Source organism: Mytilus edulis, chromosome 5, assembly GCF_963676685.1.
Source record: "Mytilus edulis chromosome 5, xbMytEdul2.2, whole genome shotgun sequence".
Taxonomy (NCBI): domain Eukaryota; kingdom Metazoa; phylum Mollusca; class Bivalvia; order Mytilida; family Mytilidae; genus Mytilus; species Mytilus edulis.
This window is the reverse complement of record NC_092348.1, coordinates 67838821-67858524: the sequence shown is the minus strand read 5'-3', so window position 1 is coordinate 67858524 and position 19704 is coordinate 67838821. Positions and strand designations below refer to the sequence as shown.

Sequence of the window (19704 nt, the reverse complement as noted above, 5' to 3'; positions counted from 1 at the left end):
AATTTTTCATATTCAATCATGAATTCCACATTAAAGCCTACAATATTTAGAACGAACGAACTTTATACTTCAGTGTTTGTTTGTCTTGTATCAAGTGTGTTGTTCAAAGAAACCAGAATCTTATCTAATGCCCTCTAATATAGAGAGATATTTATTAGTCTGGCTAATTCATAATTTGTTAACTTGTTGAAACCCAGGAGCTTCTGATCTTCCCCGTGGACCCTCTACCAGGGCAACCATAATTACGCCTCCCGTTCATAAAATCCTGGTCTATGAAATATTAAGTAACGCCTTGTACCCTAGCATTTTAAATTATTGATCTTCTGCTCTTTAAAAGATCCATCCAATCATTTTGATATACCATAGACAATTAATGGAGAGAATTTGGCATAAAAAAATGTCAAACCCTGACACTTTTTAAACTATAAAATATACTTGCTCCAAGTCAAGAACCGTAACACATGAGTGCATTTCATTTATCTTATGGCTTTTTTGGGCAAAAATAAGGTCCAATTTTTTTGGGTCTTGCTCCGCTAGGCTGAGTTTCCATTATCCGCACCGTCTTTCAAATATCATGGAAACGCCCCTGCAACATGTCCCAAAAAGAATCATTACATTAACAATGCCTATCAAGGCGGGATTCGTGTGTGGGTCTCTTTTAAAATTAAATCACGAAAAAGATAGTTTCTGTCATGTGACATGAAAGTAACCCAGTTATCATAAGCAGTGCTACAGAGTAAGGTTAAACAAAAAGCTTATGTTTTAGTGAGAAAAAAACTTTTTAAAATTTTTCCCAACATTTTTTTTCTATTTGGCAAACCAGGCAATGGTGGAGAGGTTCAACTCAACATGGCATTTGAGAATATGCACTGGACCACTCAAACGAACAGAAACTCAGTTTAGTTTCAAACATACATCTGGATATGAGGGAACAGGATTGGAACCCTTAGGTAGCAATAAACAGTTAGGAAAAAATATTTAAATTTGCCCTTATAAATTTTACCATCCCCTTTTCATTGCTTTCTTTCAATATCAAGCTTACTGTTTGTGTCATATATGGGCATATGTATGTAATCAGAATCCTCCATAGATTTTATATCCAGTATATAAAATGGTAAAATATAATTTCTTTTGGGTGTATCCATGGCAACAATCTGCATTTATTTGTTATAAAATATTGCAAAAAGAAAAGATGTCACATATTTCCCCAAAACTTGGCTAAAAGTAGAATTTCAATCGCTTGAAGTAATACCTTTTCTGAAACTTTGTACATATATCATTCAGCAAATCCAATGAAAATCATGTCTTTCATCTTATTTTTTTGTAAAATTCCGTCAAAAACTTCGTGTAGAAAAAAAGTGTTTGTAAACATTACATTAATTTCTGGACCAATGGTCGGTCTAGCTATGAAAATACGGATTGTCAAACAGAAAACAGCCCATAATACATGTAAAAAATAATCTTGATGCTCTTATAAACCATCTTTGAAGGCTAAATAAGCACTCAGCTTTCTAAAAATGAATTTTATTACACAATAACTTTCCTATTTGAAAAATCCACAGGGGCCAAAATGCGAAACTAAACTCCTGTGTATTATTGCTACCTTAGCTTTGAAGTTGGCAGGACACACATTGCACTTTTTTTGTTAAATTTTAGGCCAAATTGTCAGTTGGTTTGGGTTTTTTTAAATGTTGGTTTGATAACCATTGTGGTTTTCAACCATGATCTTGAGAGGGATCATGTACAACTTTGCCAAAGGCTTGGTACCAACTGGTCTTCTTTAGGGAGTTTATCTTCTTTTTTTTTGGCCTTTGTTGTTTGTTCCAAAAATGCACAGCTGTTTCAGACTTTTAAAGATGATTCGAGTAAGGACCACCTTGGACAGGTATCCCAAAACATCATGCCTTTGATGGTCCTTTTATTACAGCAGAGTTATTCTATTGATATATTATACAAATTCAAGATGCCACATTACTGTGTGAAATCAGACCAATACCCAGCTGGACCTGCCTCGCTTCATGTTATTGATTGAGGTTGCAAGTATAATGAAGCATAACTGATGAATCCCTTTCATTGAAGGCAAGAAAACTTTTTGATAACATTTCTTGTAAGGGGTCATCCATAATTGTCAACCATTTTCCAAAGTGTACAAAACGTACACTTTTTCAGACCCCCCACCCTCCCTCAAAAAGTGTACATCAACCATTTTCAGATTTCAAGAGAGCAATAAATCTTTCTAAATAAAAAGAAGATCCTGTTTATTATATTTTAGTTTAATATAGAAATTTGCATTGAAAACACACTAAAACATATCTGACTGTATTATTTGATGACATCTATCTGTGATGCTTGTGTTTTGTTAGAATACAGAGTTCAAAGATTAGTGTTTCCCCTATCACACAGTGGGAATTCCAATGAAAAAGGGCACATAGAGCATGCATAAACTATGCTAAGAATCAAAGAAAGGGAAATGCATGGTTATATTGCATTGGTAAAGTATGGACTGACAATTGTTGATGGAATCCGAGCTTAAGACAGCAATCAATAAAAGTGTAATGTTTTAAAACATTTTAAGTTTTTAAATTTCCCGCCTGTATTTCTATTTAAAAGGTCCCTGTAATTATGCCATTCATGGCACTATTATCGTTTATGTATATATACTGTAACGTGTACATATATTGGATAATCTTTAAGGTTAAGGTTAAACTTCATATGGAGGTGGTCCTAATTAAAGAAGGCTTATACTAAGAAAAATAAGTTTACTTCCGGTTTATTTGTTTGCTGTTTTGGAATACATTTCAATGAAATTAATCGAAGGACCAGTTTAAAATCTTTTCACAAAATGGTGTCTTGTCAAAAGCAAAACGTTCAAAGAATTTAGTGTTTCCATCAGTTTTGTTTATTAAACAGAGTGAAACGATAACAATCTATAAAACAGGGGATACTGAGAAATGCTTGCAAACTTTTTGTTTAAAAATTTTTACAAGTTTACATTTTTGAAAGATTTAGTTTTTATATGATTTGATCTTTTAATCGTTCAATCCGGATTGAGGAGAATTATGATATCGAAATAAATATCATCAAGTGAAAATAATAAAGAAAAAATAAGAAGAGAAACACACCCAAGCCAATTCTCGATTTTATACATCGACCTTCACTACGGAAACGAAATAAATTCTGGAAATTAAAAAAAAAAGCGTACGGTAAAAATGTTGATTTTTTAACCCCCTCCCCCCAAGTGTACGTTTTGTACACTTTGGAAAATGGTTGACAATTATGGATGACCCCTAAAGTAGATGCTGTAAAATTTCAAACTCTAGGCAAATCAGAAGTGTCTGCTTGATAGAAATTAAAATTGCTTATATGTTACAACTCATGAAAATCAAGCTGCATATCAAATATCAAATAATTCCCTACTGTAGTTGCTTAGAAAATTTGACTCAAGTTTACAATTCAATGTTTTGGACGGATGGATAGGTACTCCAACAGAAGGCAACTAGCAGATACTAGACCTGCTCTCACCTTTGGTGATGCAAGTAAAAATGACACAAAAATTTAACTATCAACCAGATGCTCCGCAGAGCACAGCTTTATACGACCGCAGAGGTTGAACCCTGAACGGTTGGGGCAAGTATGGACACAACATTCAAGCTGGATTCAGCTCTAAATTTGGATTGTGATTAAAATGTTGACACAGCATAGGTTTCTGACACAGAATAATGTGGTCTAATGAACTTAAAATATTTTGTTTGCCTTTGAGCAATTCACTATGCTGTTGAATATTAATCCTCTCAAAAAAATGTTTGAAGAAATTTTATTTTTATTTATGAAATCTGAAATGAGAAAAATTTAAACCCCCGCCCCCCTCCATCCATTTTTTTTCACATCCCCCTTTCCCTTTTTCCAAAACTGATCTCAATTCAAATTTCTAATGGAGTTTGCAACAATAACTACTCATTTAAATACATACATTGTGTTAAAATTTCATAGATTTCTACTCACTTTTACTGAAGTTAGAGTGCGAAAACTAAAAGTATTCGGACGACGACGACGCCAACGTGATACCAATATACGACCAAAAAATTTCAATTTTTGCGGTCTTATAAAAATGTGCATTTCTGGAAAAGTAAATTGAAATTTCAACCAATCTAAACTGAATTGACCAGTAGTATTTCATGTTTATTAACTAAACTGACACAATTAAATATGCAACTTTTGATTTCAGTTCATGTACAAATAAACAATATATAAAACTTTTATTCCTTAGATCATCCACATGATCGACATTCATTACTGTATAAATTTCTGCATTCTGACAGATAGTTTATAATATAAATAATTAACAATTACTGTTTTCAGCATTAGATACAATTTACAGTTAAAAGTCAAGTGTCTTCACATCTTCACATAAAAAGTCATTTATCCCCCACAATAAAAACATGTTAAAGTCATCGGATCCCCATTGGCTGCTGTTGCATGTTGTTAAATATCCCTGAATATCCTGCCTGTAAAGCTTGCGTTGATGGCAACATCAGTTGATTAGCTCTGACGGCATCTGGGAATAACGAGTGATAGTTCGGGAGTGGAACATAGGCTGCTGTTATCATTTTGCCTGTAAAAAAAGATATAGTTCAAATATGATTGCTGAGTTGTAGTATTTCCCTTTCCCCCCCTCATGTATTACATTGTATATCTATAATATTTTAATTTTGTGGTGATTTGTGGTTAGGTCACCACTTTTGCAATGTTTTTAATTATTATATTTTCAGATGTAAGTAACTGAGTAATTTCACTGCAAAACATATTTTTTTTAAATTCACAGACATCTAGATGTTTTTTCTCTCATTGGTTTCATGTAAAATTCACCAATATCATTCAATCATGTTCTCTTTTAAAAAAATAAATAAAGTATGCAATGATATAAAAGGCTCAATTTAATCATAATGCAAATTGTGTATGAAGTTATTCAACTTTAAAATTATGAAGGTCAACAGTTACTGTTTAGGTTGGTCTGATTTTGTTGTTTTTCCCTCTCTTTTTTTTTTATGATGATCAACATTGCTTAATTTTTACTTAAAAATATACATGGACTATAAAATACCTGCAAAATAACGCCCATGTAATGCATTGACTGATGCCACTGCTGCTGCTATTGTAGGACATTTGACATAAACATTGCCCTGTGGTGATGCTTTGTCAACAAACAAATGTAAAACACCACCATGTTTATTGCATTCATCTATTACATCATCTCGGATTTCTTGGTCCCAGCTCGGTTTTGTTTCCCTGAAATCCAAAATGACAGAATTATAAAAATAAGCTATTTGAAGTAATAACATATGGATGAGAATTCGAATATCACATTTAAATGAAAATTACCACATGCATGACATGTTAAATTTCAATCCTTTTACAATATTAGGGGAGTATGGAGGTCTTCTGCTGCATTCCATTTCATAACAGCAGAAAATGATCAGTCTAGATTTTTAATGGTATTAACTTTTTAGGGAACAATGCAAATCATTGGTAGTTCTTTTTCTTTTGATAGACATTATTTATGTAATTTCATTTATTATTACAAATACATAACATTTTTTAATCGATTTCAAATAATTTACTTTTATAAAGTAATGTACAATGAATTTTTTTAATTGTATTTATCAAGAAAGATAGAGTGAAGGCCTAATTTTCCTCCTCTACATCCTAAAAGCAATTCGTAAGAGTTATCCTTTCATATTTCATAAAAGTAGCTGCACTGTTAGCCACTAAATATGCCCATGACTAGCAAAACTTTATTTTTTCAAAATTTTGTTAAGAAACATAAGCAAATATAGGAATATTGGTCTTTGGACTATTAATTAAAAAAAAAAATTGTGTAGACTGTTCATAAAATGTGCAAATTATTTTGACTACACATAGTTTTAATATGAACGATTTTAAACTACAATTTGACAAAGATTGAGCAATATTTGCTATTTATGTGTAACCCCATAATACTTATATTATTTTTTTTATTTTTTTTTATCAACCCCCTGCAAAGAGAATATTTAGGATATATGGGAATCATCAAGTCTTTTTAATTCAAATGCCTAAACAGGTAACTTCCCCAAAATGGCTTGAAGGATATTGATGAAACTGTAAACAGTAGTAGAATACAATCTGGGAATGTGCATAGAAGAATACAATCTTGACCCAACATGTTTAAAGGGACATATTTGTATTTACTTACTTTAACATAGCAATTGTATTGCAGGGCGGGGGGTATCCAGTTGTGGTTCTGATCAACATAGGGAAAAAATATAAAACTATAATTTAACACTGATTCTAATATGTTTATAGAAGCATACAAGAAAACCACATAATCCACTGTTTGGAAAATAGCAAACAAGCACTAGCAGGGTGATAATTGATATAGTTGATAGTACATGGTTTATTGATTAACCTTACTATAAAGGGGTTCAAAAGAGTGAATTTGTAAATTTCAGTTCTCCAAAGTACTGATACAACAGAACAAAAGATGTAAAATAATTCCCCTCATGGTTTTATTAACAGAACAAAGGAGGACAATTGCAAAAAGAACAATACTTGACTAATACCCTGTCTCCTTCCCAAAAAAAATAAATTACTAGTACAATTTTAAAATATTTTTTTCATTTGAAAGAATAGGCCCATAACCAAAATGATGGTTCAGAAAATTCATACCCTGGTATGTATCAAAGTTCATCAATTATAGCTTTCAGAAGCCTGCAATTTGGTGGTTGCCATCATCGATTCTTATTTTTAGCATAAATCAGCATGTTTTCTCTTCTGAATTGTTTCCCATTTTTTATTGCCAAAAACTTGTATAGTTTAGTTTAATACAATATGGGTTTCATTTATTGTTTCAAGCTGTCCAGTGGATTGTTGTCTGATTGGCAATCATACCCTTATTTGTGTATACAGAAAATATTTCTAGCATATCATTACAGATTTAAACTAAATGTTAGCATTCCATTTGTTGAATGTGGGAAACATAATGAATGAAAGAACCAACCCTTGGTACTCATTATAAACAGTTTTGATTGCCTTAATGACTACTCTTGTTTTACTTACGATGTGGGATCAAACATGTTAGACAACATAAAACACTGAGTAGCTATAGGTGGGGCTGACTGTTGTTGGGGCTGTGGATTATTTCCCATGATTGCTGACACATTTGGAGGTGCAGGACCAGGTCCCATGTTTAAAGCAGAAGCTGCATACTCTGGTATCTGGAAACCAGTCCCTACAAAAAAGTTGAAAGTGTTTCATTAATGAATAATTACATTACATGTATGTTTCATTATAATACGTTGTTCTGATTGGCTACACTGCAATCTCGTGTTATTCCTTAATCAACTTCATTACACAATAAAATTTATCATTCATAATGACACTAGGTCCCACAATAAAGTGCACAGTTAAATTATATAAAATCTTGATAAAAATCGTATTTTCATGTTCCTAGCTAAAAAATGTGATTATAAGTATTGAATGCTTCTTTTTGTAACTTCATAGGGTTGTAAAAATGTTGCCCTGCACACATTTTTAGAATGAAGTGCGGAAGCGCTTCATACAAAATGTACTTAGGTCAACGCTTTTACACCCCAATGAAGTTACAAAAAGAAGCATTCAATTCTTAAGTAAAATCATTTCATAAAAAATCTCGTAAGATCTTTTTAAACTGCAAATGTTCAGCATAAAATTTATGCAGATAAAATAACCATAACTAATACATTGTTAGGATATTTCAAGGTGATCTGTCTCTGCAAATCAGCAGAACATTTGAACGGAATTGTAGAAATAAAGCATCTTTATATATTTTATATAAACATGTACTACAATTTTCAGATAAGATGCCGTTTTGATCATTGGATGTTGTTGCTTAATTTCAATAAATTTAAAAAAAAGTTTTAACAGTGGAAATATTGTTCATACATGAAAGAAGAGCCATTTATAGTCTATATTTTATAGTAACTTAATTCAATAAAAAACGAAATGCTGAATTATTATTTTAACAAAACTACTCTCAGCATAGAACTCCTACCTTCAGCAAGTTTTGCCATTAACTGTAATCTGCCAGTTGCACCGAGATCTATTCCTGCACGATCCATTTCATCACTATCTAACATGGAATTCTGTTGTAATTCAACTTGTCTCTCCGTCACATGACCAACTTTCATTGGCCGACCAGCCAGCTCAAATCCATTCAACTGTTCCAAAGCTTTCTTTGCTTCCTCTGCATCAGTGAACTGTGAAGAGAAAGTGAAAACTATATTGCTTATCAACATCAACTAGGCAAATAAAATAATAAACATCTGTCTTTTGTATATTTAGATAAGATTGTCCAAATACTGAGTGTACTGTTTAAATGTGAAATGAAGCTGTTCAACTCATTGTTTCATTGAGTGATATTTCAAAAAAATTTATTAAAATTATTTTTGTATGGGTTGGGCAGGTCAAAAAGTTCAATTGTTTTGTTACGTGTGCAAAGTAAAATGCAATGTTATGTATGATTGGCAATAAAATACAAAAGTGCTTTTCAACCGCTTATCTTCTATGATTATGATGCAATTACTTACCGTGATAAAACCATAGCCTTGAGATCTTGTAGTTTCATGGTCTCGTATCAGTTTAATATCATCAATCTAAAATGAAAAGGAATTAACAAATCAGACAACTCCAAAATAGCTGTATCCATTTATTGTAAGTTTCATGGTTTGACTTTTATATATATTTTTTTTCAAGATGTACTTCATTGTGTGATATACAAACTTCAATTATTAGTTCCATATTTTTAGTCTTTAATTAATAGTTGTCCTCTAAGTCTCTATGGTGAATTAAGTTTTTGAGGTGTTCAATAACTAATGGAGTAAGTCAATACAGCCTAACAGCCATCTATAATATTACAAGCAGATAATTCCTTAATACATAATTGTCTTGATAGATTTTCCATAGCTATCACATTCAATAATAATTTCATCTACTAGTTCGGACACTCAATATGAAGACTGGTCCCTATATGACTATAAAATTTTGAAATTTCACTAGTCCAAATCAAAATTTACTTGTCTGGGGCATTAGACTAGTGGCTAAAGGTGCATACTGCTTTTTTTTTTTTTTTTTTTATTGTGTATAGTATTAACAGTGGTCCTTACCTTGCCAAATGGTTCAAATATACCACGCAACATTTCCTCAGTTATATTAAAATGTAAAGAACCAACATATAATCTCATAGGTCCTTTTAATCCTTTCGTTAATATGTTTGTAGCATTGGCAAGTCTATTTTTCTCTGCTTGTGATGGTTGCACAATAATAGGAACACCCAAAAGTTTTTGATTTGTTAGTCCAATAGCTAATGGCACAGATTCTGTATCATAAAACTCAACATATGCAATTCCTTTGGATCTTCTTGTTTTGTTGTCCATAATCAATCTGACATCTCGGACCTGCAAAAAAATTTAAACAATGTAAAGTATAAATCCCTATGATACCTATTACACCATCTCATACTTGAGATTTAATAATTTAAAGGCCAATCCTCTTTTGCACTGTGTAGGAGACTCGTGTATAGAAAGTAAAACTTTTAGATCTCTGGGAACCAGAATCTTTACGAATAGGACAGTGTAGAAAAGATGACAAGAATATGTGTCTGTATAGGAAACGTTGTCCCCTTCACACTATCATATTTCCATGTTCATTAAACTGACTGTGAAATCACTCAGGCATAGAATACATGTGCAAAGTTCAAATTATTATGATTTTGCCATGTATTATTCTGTATATAATTGATAGCAGAGGTTCCAATAAATGAAGCCATTTATAAACTATTTCATTTAAATATTTCATTTATTAAATTACCTTTCCAACTGACGAGAAAAATTCTTCCAGGTCTCTTGGGCGAATTCTGGCTGCAAGCTGCATACAAAACACAGTTCTTGCATCTCTCTCTTCTGGAGTAAGATCAGGTCCTGCCAATCTGCAACAAGCATTATAATTGGTTGAGAAGTTTTCACTCATTCAGGCCACAATTAAAAATATTTCAGTTTGCCCAAACCCGACCCATGATGACTGGGTGTGGGTAGGTAGGTAGGCAAATTCTTTTTTTTTTTTTTTTTTTTATCAGAATTTGCATGAAAATATTAAAAGATCTTAAAACAGTATATCTTTTTTTCTGTCAAACCTTTGTAGAGAAAACCAAAAGCCATGAATTTAAAACCTCTATAAATAAATAAGTCTACTATATGATTTGTATCCTGAGATGTTTATAACACTGACAATTGCTAGCTGTGTGAAAGGGCTGGTGGATTTATGAAGTGATTTTCAACAGTTCCATCAACACGATGTTTGTGTAAAAAAAATATCAGCTGATTATGTAATGATTAAATTTGTTTGCAGTTTTTAAATCCTATTTCTATTAAAATAGATTAAATGTCCTAAAATATTTATATGAATTATTATCTACCATCCTTAGTTTGTGTCTTTTTTATGTTTTGAAAACAAATTTGTATTTACATTATCACACAGGTAAACTAATTTGGCTATAAATAGATCAAAGCCGTATTTGTTATAATTTTATTTCTTTAAATAATCAAGTTTAAATTTTTGAAAATAATCATTATTGATAAAATATAATTGCATAACGTTAACGTTTGCTGAAGACTATTTATATTTAGGTCATGGTTCTAGAGGCTTCCTCACAAATTTGTATAAAAATCCAATATGGCGTCCATAACATGTTTTTACTTTTGCACATGTGAAAAAAATATTTCTGTCAAAAGTCAGATTTCTCTTGTCAAAAGGGATTTATATTGCAATAAATTATTCAGAGGGAGTTACATTCAGTTAAGATTATATTTCTGATTCTGTGAACATTTATAGTTTTATCAAATTCTCCCAAACAGCAACGTACTGATCTTGTCTTATGAGACTTGTAAATTTGAACTATTTGAATAAAAGGGCATCTAATTTACATGATAAAGAAAGATTATAATTAAAGACAACAATTAATCAAGAAATAATTCCTTTTTATTCAGTAAAAACAAAATCTTCTTGCAAGATTAAAAATTCGCAACTTCCGGATCCATTTCCTGTCAGAATAACATTGAAAATATTCGATTGCACATGGTTTTGAACAAATCTACCTGAATATTCTTATCAGATATTCGATAACACGATGAAATTAACATTGAGCATATAGGTAAGGGTTTGGTAGTACAGACAACTACAGCGTAAAAAAAACTGTGCCACTTCATATGTTTTACTTCTTTACGTTCGTTAAATCAGAAGATAAAAACAGAGAACATCGAATATCGATTAACTGCGTCTTTTATACGCTTTCTTTTAATCTTATTCACAGTTACTTTCAAACGCAAAGACGACAAACATTAAGTTTTGTACGATGACGGAGCGGACCCAAAATAAATCCGAAAAAAAAAATTCTTCAAAAAAAACGTAAAAAAAAGAATTTGAGTCGGCGGGTTTATTTTGGGTCGGTCGCGTTTGGGCAAACATACAATCTTTTTATTTTGGCCTCATTATATATCTTAACTGAATATTATTCATTTTTCATAAGATATTTTGGGTGCTGTAAATATGTTGAAATAATGTAGGAAGTTGAGAAAGTTTGCAGTATTGTCATATATCATTAACATGGCAATAATAATGAACAGTATATATTTTTTATTTATGTTTCAGCTTTTGAATAATTTAAAAGTTAATATTATAAAATGTTGTGATAATTGCAATCACACAGAATTAATATCTAAAAACATTTGACCTACCTTGTGAATTTGAAGGGACTTGTACTAGAGCTACGATCTCTTCCTCCTCCTCCTCTTTCACGAGATCTGCTGCGACTTTTCCTTCGTGGTGGTGACCTCTTCTTGAATCGGTCAAAACTTCTACTTCTCCTGCCACTTCCTCTATCCCGACTCCTACGTCTTTCCCTTTCCCTACTTCGGCTTCTTCTGCTGTCCCTGCTTCTGTCATTTCTCTTTCTATCACGATCTCTGAAAAGTTGATATGAAATGTGATGTAATATTGTTAAATTTCCTAGAAATTAAGTTTTTTTAAGGCTGAAAATTAATGTACATGTTTAGCTCTTCAAGCTTTTACTATCTATTAGCATGAACAATTTTCATCAAGATTATTTGTGAAAAGGTCTTCTTATGCAAACACTGCAGTTCTCATCTAATCCATATATCAAGTACCAAAAATTCGCAAACGATACAATGCAATCAAAATCTTAGTCTTTAATCTACATATTCAAATTAAACAGATGTCTAATACCAGTTTTAGGTGTTAATTTCTTTTATTATTTAAAAACAGGCAATATCCCAATATGGTTAATAAACCAGAACCTATGAAAAGTGATAGAACATTATTCATATTTACATAAAAACAACAAGACCTACCTTCTACGATCACTGTCTCCTCTGTCACGATCTCCACGATCTCTTCTGTCTCTATGTCTATCTTCGTCACCTCTTCTTTTCCTGTTGCAAAAGTAATAAAACATTTTAGCATTCAACATATTTTATAGCCACAACCATTTCTAGTTGTTGCTGTACTTAAACTTATAATAAGTCATAATAGGAAAAAGTGTCTTTATTTGCATGGTCTCACTGCCTAATAACATCATAGTCACGAATTATAAAGATGAATACGGGTGACAGCATTTTGAATAAAGATTTGGTTAAAAGATAGAAACCGCCTAGTTTCAAAGGATAAGATTTTTCTAATTAGAAAACGCTAACGAAGATGTTATTTCATACATCATAACAAGGCAATAATGTTCAATGCTTTAAAAGTGCCTAAAATAGTAATTTCAACAAGGGCTCTTTTTTGCAAATGCCAAATAGTTTTTTTTTATAGAACAACACTTTGAATTGCAAAAAAGGTTTTCCATGCCTGTAACAATATATTTTAACATTCTATATAAAAATAATCTGTTCTTGTTTACTGACGCAGACCTGCTATAGTAGACATGCACATTTTGAAATTGAGATTGTACAACACTTGTCCATCTTTCAAGAATATATGTTGACCTCTAGATGTCTTTAGTGTTGTTAGTTTGCTGTCTTATAGATATATATTCCAAAACTTCGTTTATTCCTATCAATTGACATTCCAACAATATTACAATGTATTTTTAATGTTAGAAATGCCCCGTTTAACAGAAAGAAGACGTCCAATCTTGTCTTGTGCAATTGCATCAGTTGATTTTTTGTGCGACAAGATATACATTTGTAGACAAAAGACATGAAAGTCTTCTGTTTAAGCAGTAAATGAAGTTTGGAAATATTTCTTCTTAGAAAATATATTTGGTATTTAAATAGCAATTGTTTCATGCAAAATTTAAACTTGACAGGCATGATAATTACATTTTGACAGGGTCCTAATGCCCAAAATGACAAGCTTGTGATTGACTACTCATTTTAACAAGTTACACATTACACTTCTAATACTAGAAAATATGCAACAATAGAGTATCAAAATTGGAAAATAAAACTAAAAGTCAAATGAATCAAAGCATATCTGACACAATTATATAAAAACTTTTTTGCTTTCTGATCGTTATAAGGGAAAACAAAACCTTTTCAATAAACGACATAGTACTACCCAAATGTTTAAGTTCAATATTTATAAGTTCTCTTGGGTCAAAAATGTAGGTCATTTTTCATTTATGTTGCACTGATAATTATTCCAAGTTTAATGTTTCTCCCAAAATGCAACAAGTATCTTTGCACCTAGGTTATGCAAAAGTTTGTTTTTTTGACTACCATAAGGTAAGGCTTAATCATCTGTGTATCTGTACTCGTCATCTTCCAAGTCTTTTTTTACCAGCTACACAAGATTTACCTTGTCTTTACAAGTTACCTGCCATAATTTGCTAGTGTACATGAATGTAGGACCGTACACATACCTGGTTAATTATCTGATGGCATTTTCATGTTCTCCCTTATGATAGTGTTTACTGATAGCACCTATATTCAACAATACAGAACCAGTTATTAGACAACTTCAATTTCAATTTATTATTCTTGTTATAACATCTGTTCAAGGTCTTTTATTTTAAACAAACTCTGGGACCCTGTCAGAAACCCAAAAAGAAAGCACAGATTACATTTCTTCATATTGAGCATGCAACCTGTTAGAAAGGGTAAAAATTGGACAATTTCTCTCGAGGGGTGTCTCTCTTTTCTGCTTTTCTATGTTAATCCATACACAACCTGCAACATTAAAATCAGAATTTAGGGAAGTTTTTGATAACTACGAAGATATCTTTACACTTGTTAATGTTTTGTATTTACAGTTCCATGTTGGTTTTCTGTTCTTTAAAGAACTGCATCAACTTACACCATTGAAGACCAACACAGAAATAGTAACACTATGGACAAAGCTTACTCACCTACTTTCTTGAGTTAAACTATGAAAATAGGTGTTTTCTTCAATTTTAAGGACACTTCAAGGAAATCAATTAAAAGTTTCTTGTCTGGAGTAGGTCATAAATTTTTGATGGGACTGATTTGTAACCTGGTTCAAAATATTGGGCGACTTAAATTTTTTGACTTTCATGAAGTGAAAAAAGAGTCCTATACTACCTACATAAATATCCCTACTGAAGATATTGTATGACTTGTTTAAATACTTTGTCTTACCTTCTATCGCCTCGGTCATATGATGAAGCATCTCCTCTTCCATCATCCTATGTACCAAACAATCAGCAAATCAGGAGGGAAGAAAAACAAAAATTGAACAAAAATGCATTAGTTATCGATCAATAAAGAGTTAAAAACTTAATATAAATCTTAAATTAAGTGTTACCTCCATCTGGTTCAACTGGTTTCCTTCTTGGCTGCAATATAAAACTCGCATTCATTCAATGATTTTCAGTTTTTTTTATATCCCAACTGAAAATCATTGACTTGTTGACATATATGCATGTGGAACTAACCTTATTGACTTATCTCAATTGCAAGATGCCAAGTACAATAATCGTGACTATGGTGAGTTATGTTAAATGTTCAATCAATTAAACATTTTGTATATATTTAAAAAAAAAAATCTAATTATAATTATGCTTTCTTAATTTGTTGCGAGTTTATCTATCTACAACTCTAGATGTTGCTATTAAAGTAATTGTTAATTTAGAAATTTTTGTGAAGTTTTTATTATTGCTTGAATTGCAACAGGCATTACAGGATAGATTTGATATAATTAAAAACTTAAATGTTAACATTTTAATTGCATTATTGGTATGCAGAAGTTCATAAAATCAAAATATTTAATATAGCATTCTTCAACCATCATTGACCACAGCAATAATAAATGCACACAAAAATTTCTGAATTTATGGTATACAGTATGTGTAGTGTCTTATTTCCTGCTGAAGGAATAGCCAGCACTTGTAAACGACATAATATCTGTTTGACGGACAGATAAGAATTAAAATAGCTATAGTCAGAGAGACATTTAAATTTTCTGATGAAAATTGAGATTAATACAACTAGATCATTTCTTTTTGTTTCGCATTCGAGCTATGGAAAAATAAATATCTATCTTGTTGCTTTACAAATGCAGAGTTCCTGTTTTGATTTTTTATGTTATAATCATGACTGCTGTCAACTAAATAAAACACCTCAAATTAATATATTGCAATTATACAAGTTACCACAAGGATAGAAAGAGAACAAAGTAAAATAACTGAATAATTTTAGTTGCTTAATAGCTTCTAGTAATATTTAAGATGTTTTATTTTTCTTACACACGACATCAATTGCATTTTTCAAACCAGAAGAAAGCATAATCTACTGTGATGCATTTCCAAAATAAAATTCCCTCAAAATTTTTCAAAAATTAAGGGGGGTCATTTTGATTTCCTTTTAGAGCACTTGAGAAATTTAAAGTGCAGTCTATAAATAACTGAAACTTAAAAGCATATAAAAAGTTAGTTCCACAAAAACAATTCATTCATTCTTCGCACTCACAAAATCGAGTAGGAATTATCCTGATAGGCTGGATTCTTGATGACAGGATGTCCTCAGTGATCACCCAAACTCTGTATTCATATGGCCCTGAGATGAGAGTGAGGGATATATTCAGTATCTTACTCTCAATAGTATTGTAGGTGTGTGTTGTAAATAAAAACTTGTGCTTTTGCATTCTTTTCTAATACACATTTGTGTAAAAACTATTTCCAAAAGTATTAAAAATTTAAGTCATATATGAAAAGCCATTAAAATTAATATCATTGACAAGTTATTATCTGTTGACTAAAATACAAATATCATGAGTATGAAGCTCAGAGTATAGAATACAGTTATCAATATAAATGTTCATCAAGTTCATATAATATTGTTAATACCAATATGCATTATTAACATTTAAAACAGCCATGACAGCATTTGAATAGTTTTCCTTTAAATCTTGTATAAAATGTGTAGTATTCTTTTAGAACCCCGCTCATCAGTACCTTGACTTTGAAGACAAATTTCTGTGGACACATTTGCAACAATGGGTATCTACAGATAAACCAAACAAACTCAATTACATATCAGTTTTTACAGCAACAATAAATACATATTCCTAAAACACATTGTACTTTACCTTATTTCCTAAAGAAATAGTCTTTGAAAAATGTTATAGATAGTTAATAAGCTCAACAATTTTGTAGTATATGTCATGCATTCTCTATATAAATACAGTGGTTCAATATATGAACCGTCAAGTTTAAAAAGAGATTAACAACAATTATAACTATTAGTTCCCTCATATATTATACTTGTGATCTAATTTATCTTTATTCCTACAATGGTATCTATCTACATTTTGTATATAATGCATATCAAAATATAAGACTAAAATTAAATAACAAAATCGTCTAATTTTTTTTAATGAGAAATTGTATTGCCCATACAGCAGTCTTCCCCATTACAAATACATTGTAACTATCGGATCTGACAAGTCAAATTATGTCAGAAAGTTTTAAACAAATTATGTCAGAAAGTTTTAGAATGGTTTTGTAGAAAAGCCTTTCAAATGATGTTTCAAAGAATTATGTAAGTTAATGTCCAGCAAAAACCAATGCAAGAAGAGAATACCCATATTGCTTTGCATTTCTTTTTAACAAATGTCTTTATATAGTGAATATAAGTGTTCTCTTTATATTTTGAATAGAAGATCAGCCTAAATTGTAAATTAACAATTTTTTTTTGCCATCTCAAAAGCTGTAAGTTTATCCTTATTTTTCATAGTTCAATCAAGTGGTTTTTTTCTCATCCTGTTACAGGAACTCTGTGATAGATTTAATGAGGCTTTTATCTGTTCATATTTAAATAGTTCACTACATTTTCCAGTGGTTATTTGCGACTTTTTAACCAATATTCAGGTGACAAAATCAGAACAATTTCAATATTTTTCAGTCTCCGGTCCATTTGATAAAACCTTAAATATTATAAAAACGCTTTTTCAGGTATCAGCAAACTATTTTGTTATACAGTATGTTTCGAAAAGGTGTTTAAAAACATTTTGTGTTTAGTTCAATGCTGCAAAGTATGTACGTAATACAGGATAGAAGAAGACCAGATTTGAACAGCTTTTCATCTTAAATTTTAAAGTTTAACTGGTTAATGGTCAGTTAATTGAATCATTGCCTACCTACTTGCTTAATGTTTGAAAGTGTTTTTGATCAACTTCATGAGCCTAGAATTGAGGTTACTCCTAATTATGACTCTTGACAATAAAATATCTTTAACTTGAACTGTTATTGTTCTGATGGAATCTGTCAGATTGCATCAAAACAACTTTAGCTAGCAAACCCAACCAACTTATCCACAATGTTCATGATGTTTGAAGCTATAAAACTTAACTATAAATTAATTGTATTCAGAGCTACTACCAGTAAACTTACCTCTTTGTTTCTGTAAGGTGCTTCAAGCATAGCTTCTACATCAAAATCATCTGCCATTTTCACTATATAGTCTGCAAAAGAAATTTTTTAACTATAAATTTCAATATCCATTATTGTGGTTATTGTTATATTGTAATCAATGTCACACATTCGTTTCAGACAACTTTAGATTAAGACAATTTTGTGTTTATTTGGAATAAAATCTGGTATACCAGTATTGCCATCACAAACTACAGATCAAATATATGTTATAAAAAGAAAATATTTCAAGATCTTTCCCCAATATAATTAAACAATTGTCAACAAATTAGTTGTGATTTTTTTCCCTGTGACTTTTTGTCCTATCAAACTTGTGACTTTGTCCTTTCATTTTTTGTCCTGCAACTTTCTGTGTGTTTTAATACCGAATTTCCATAAGTTAATTTCTATATTTTGGCTTGCATAAATACTAAGTCCAACTGAAATAGATGACTTCTGCATTTTTACATCACAGGAAGGCATAAAAGCAAACAGGAAATAGCTTTTCAAGAAGCATGATTATTTTGAAGATATACTTTTCCATGCATACATTCCTGAGTTGTTCATAATGTTTCAGTCTTAGACTAGCAGGAGAAAAACACTGGTTCAAGGCAAGGTTTATTTTTCTATTGCTACGAAAACAGAACCTAGAAGGGGTTGTACGTACGGACATGTGCTTCCGTTTTTTTAATGTGATTTGACAAGTTAAGTTCCATACGTTTGCCATATGGTACCTTACGCTACAATGGGATACATCATACATAATAACATCATTTTACAATTTGTTCTTTAAGTGTCATAAGGAACAATACAAACTATAATCATGTACATGTATAAGTGTTTACAGACAAAAATTTTAAAATGTAGCATAATTTAGGTTACCAACAAAATTGGTCCTTCTGTTTATTATTTATTACTGTTTGCTTAAAGTTACGGATAATTTTAGGACAAGGGTTAGAAGAAAATGTTTCTTCAAAGGGCAAATCATGATTGTTAAGGAACCCAGCAGTCAAACCGTCCAAGTTCACGTCCGTAAGACGTATGAAGAGCAGAAGACCAGTTTCAGCTCAAAGGTAACTAGAACCAGAATTGATTTAGATTTCACCTAAAATATCTTATCATATGATGCAACTTCAGGAATTCGCAAGATTCACATACATAATAAGTCTTTTTTTCTGTGTAATAGCTGTGTAAATAGCAATAAAAGTCTTGAAATCCTGTTAGTTTTCTTCCTGTTTTCAACAATATGGCGTTTCTGACGTTTTGGGGTTTCCAAAATCGTCGACGCGGCGTCCGGGTTTATCAAAATTAAATACTACATTTCCGAGCTAGTTGTTCTTTAAAAAAATTTATGCAAAACACCAACAACAACAATAATAATTATAATACACTTGGATTCTTATTATTAAAAGTATTGATTGAATAAAAACAAAGTTTACCTAAATGTGAGAAAGAAATTCAGATGATTAAGGAATCCATGACAATTCACCCCACTGACAAATCGCCCCACGCTTAATCGAACCACTTTATCACCAACTCGCCCCACTTTCTGAAAATCGCCCCACTTTTGTTTACCAACTCGCCCCACTAATGAAAAAGAATAAAATTCAATTTAAAATAGGTGGAATAACTAGCATCATTTGTGAACAGGTTAAACAAATCCCTCTGAAATAAGGTCTGCCAAAGCGCCACGGGCCGGCCCACTGGTGTAAAACAGGTGAATTTAGTAATGCCAACTCGTACAACTTGATGCA

At 31.3% G+C, this 19704-nt stretch overlaps 1 protein-coding gene across 3 annotated transcripts; it reads right to left on the bottom strand.

Annotated features, from left to right (window-relative positions):
* Nucleotides 1-4166: 4166 nt before the first annotated feature.
* On the bottom strand, nt 4167-19407 carry LOC139524291 (RNA-binding protein 39-like). 3 transcript variants are annotated; one of them, XM_071319033.1, is made up of 13 exons: nt 19109-19245; nt 17933-18003; nt 16496-16544; nt 14682-14728; nt 12435-12515; nt 11802-12029; nt 9880-9997; nt 9177-9467; nt 8601-8666; nt 8066-8270; nt 7093-7264; nt 5102-5286; nt 4167-4612 (listed from the first exon to the last, which is right to left on the bottom strand). In XM_071319033.1, the coding sequence occupies exons 3-13, from the start codon at nt 16526-16528 to the stop codon at nt 4449-4451; spliced, it is 1590 nt and encodes a 529-aa protein (XP_071175134.1). In that variant the 5' UTR covers nt 16529-16544; nt 17933-18003; nt 19109-19245; the 3' UTR covers nt 4167-4448. The 3 variants fall into 3 exon arrangements, with proteins under 3 accessions (XP_071175134.1, XP_071175133.1, XP_071175132.1); XM_071319032.1 differs by lacking the exons at nt 16496-16544; nt 19109-19245 and adding an exon at nt 19390-19407; XM_071319031.1 differs by lacking the exon at nt 16496-16544 and having other exon boundaries at nt 19109-19254.
* Between the last annotated feature and the right edge of the window lie 297 nt (nt 19408-19704).

What these genes read in the sequence shown, in the direction of transcription:
- LOC139524291 (XM_071319032.1), bottom strand. Translation starts at nt 17,989, where the DNA reads ATGGCAGATGATTTTGATGTAGAAGCTATGCTTGAAGCACCTTACAGA. An exon ending in GGAGACAGTGATCGTAGAAG is followed by an intron (nt 12,030 to 12,434) that starts GTAGGTCTTGTT and finishes TCAACTTTTCAG; the next exon opens with AGATCGTGATAGAAAGAGAA. An exon ending in AAGGCTATGGTTTTATCACG is followed by an intron (nt 8,271 to 8,600) that starts GTAAGTAATTGC and finishes TTCTCTTCACAG; the next exon opens with TTCACTGATGCAGAGGAAGC.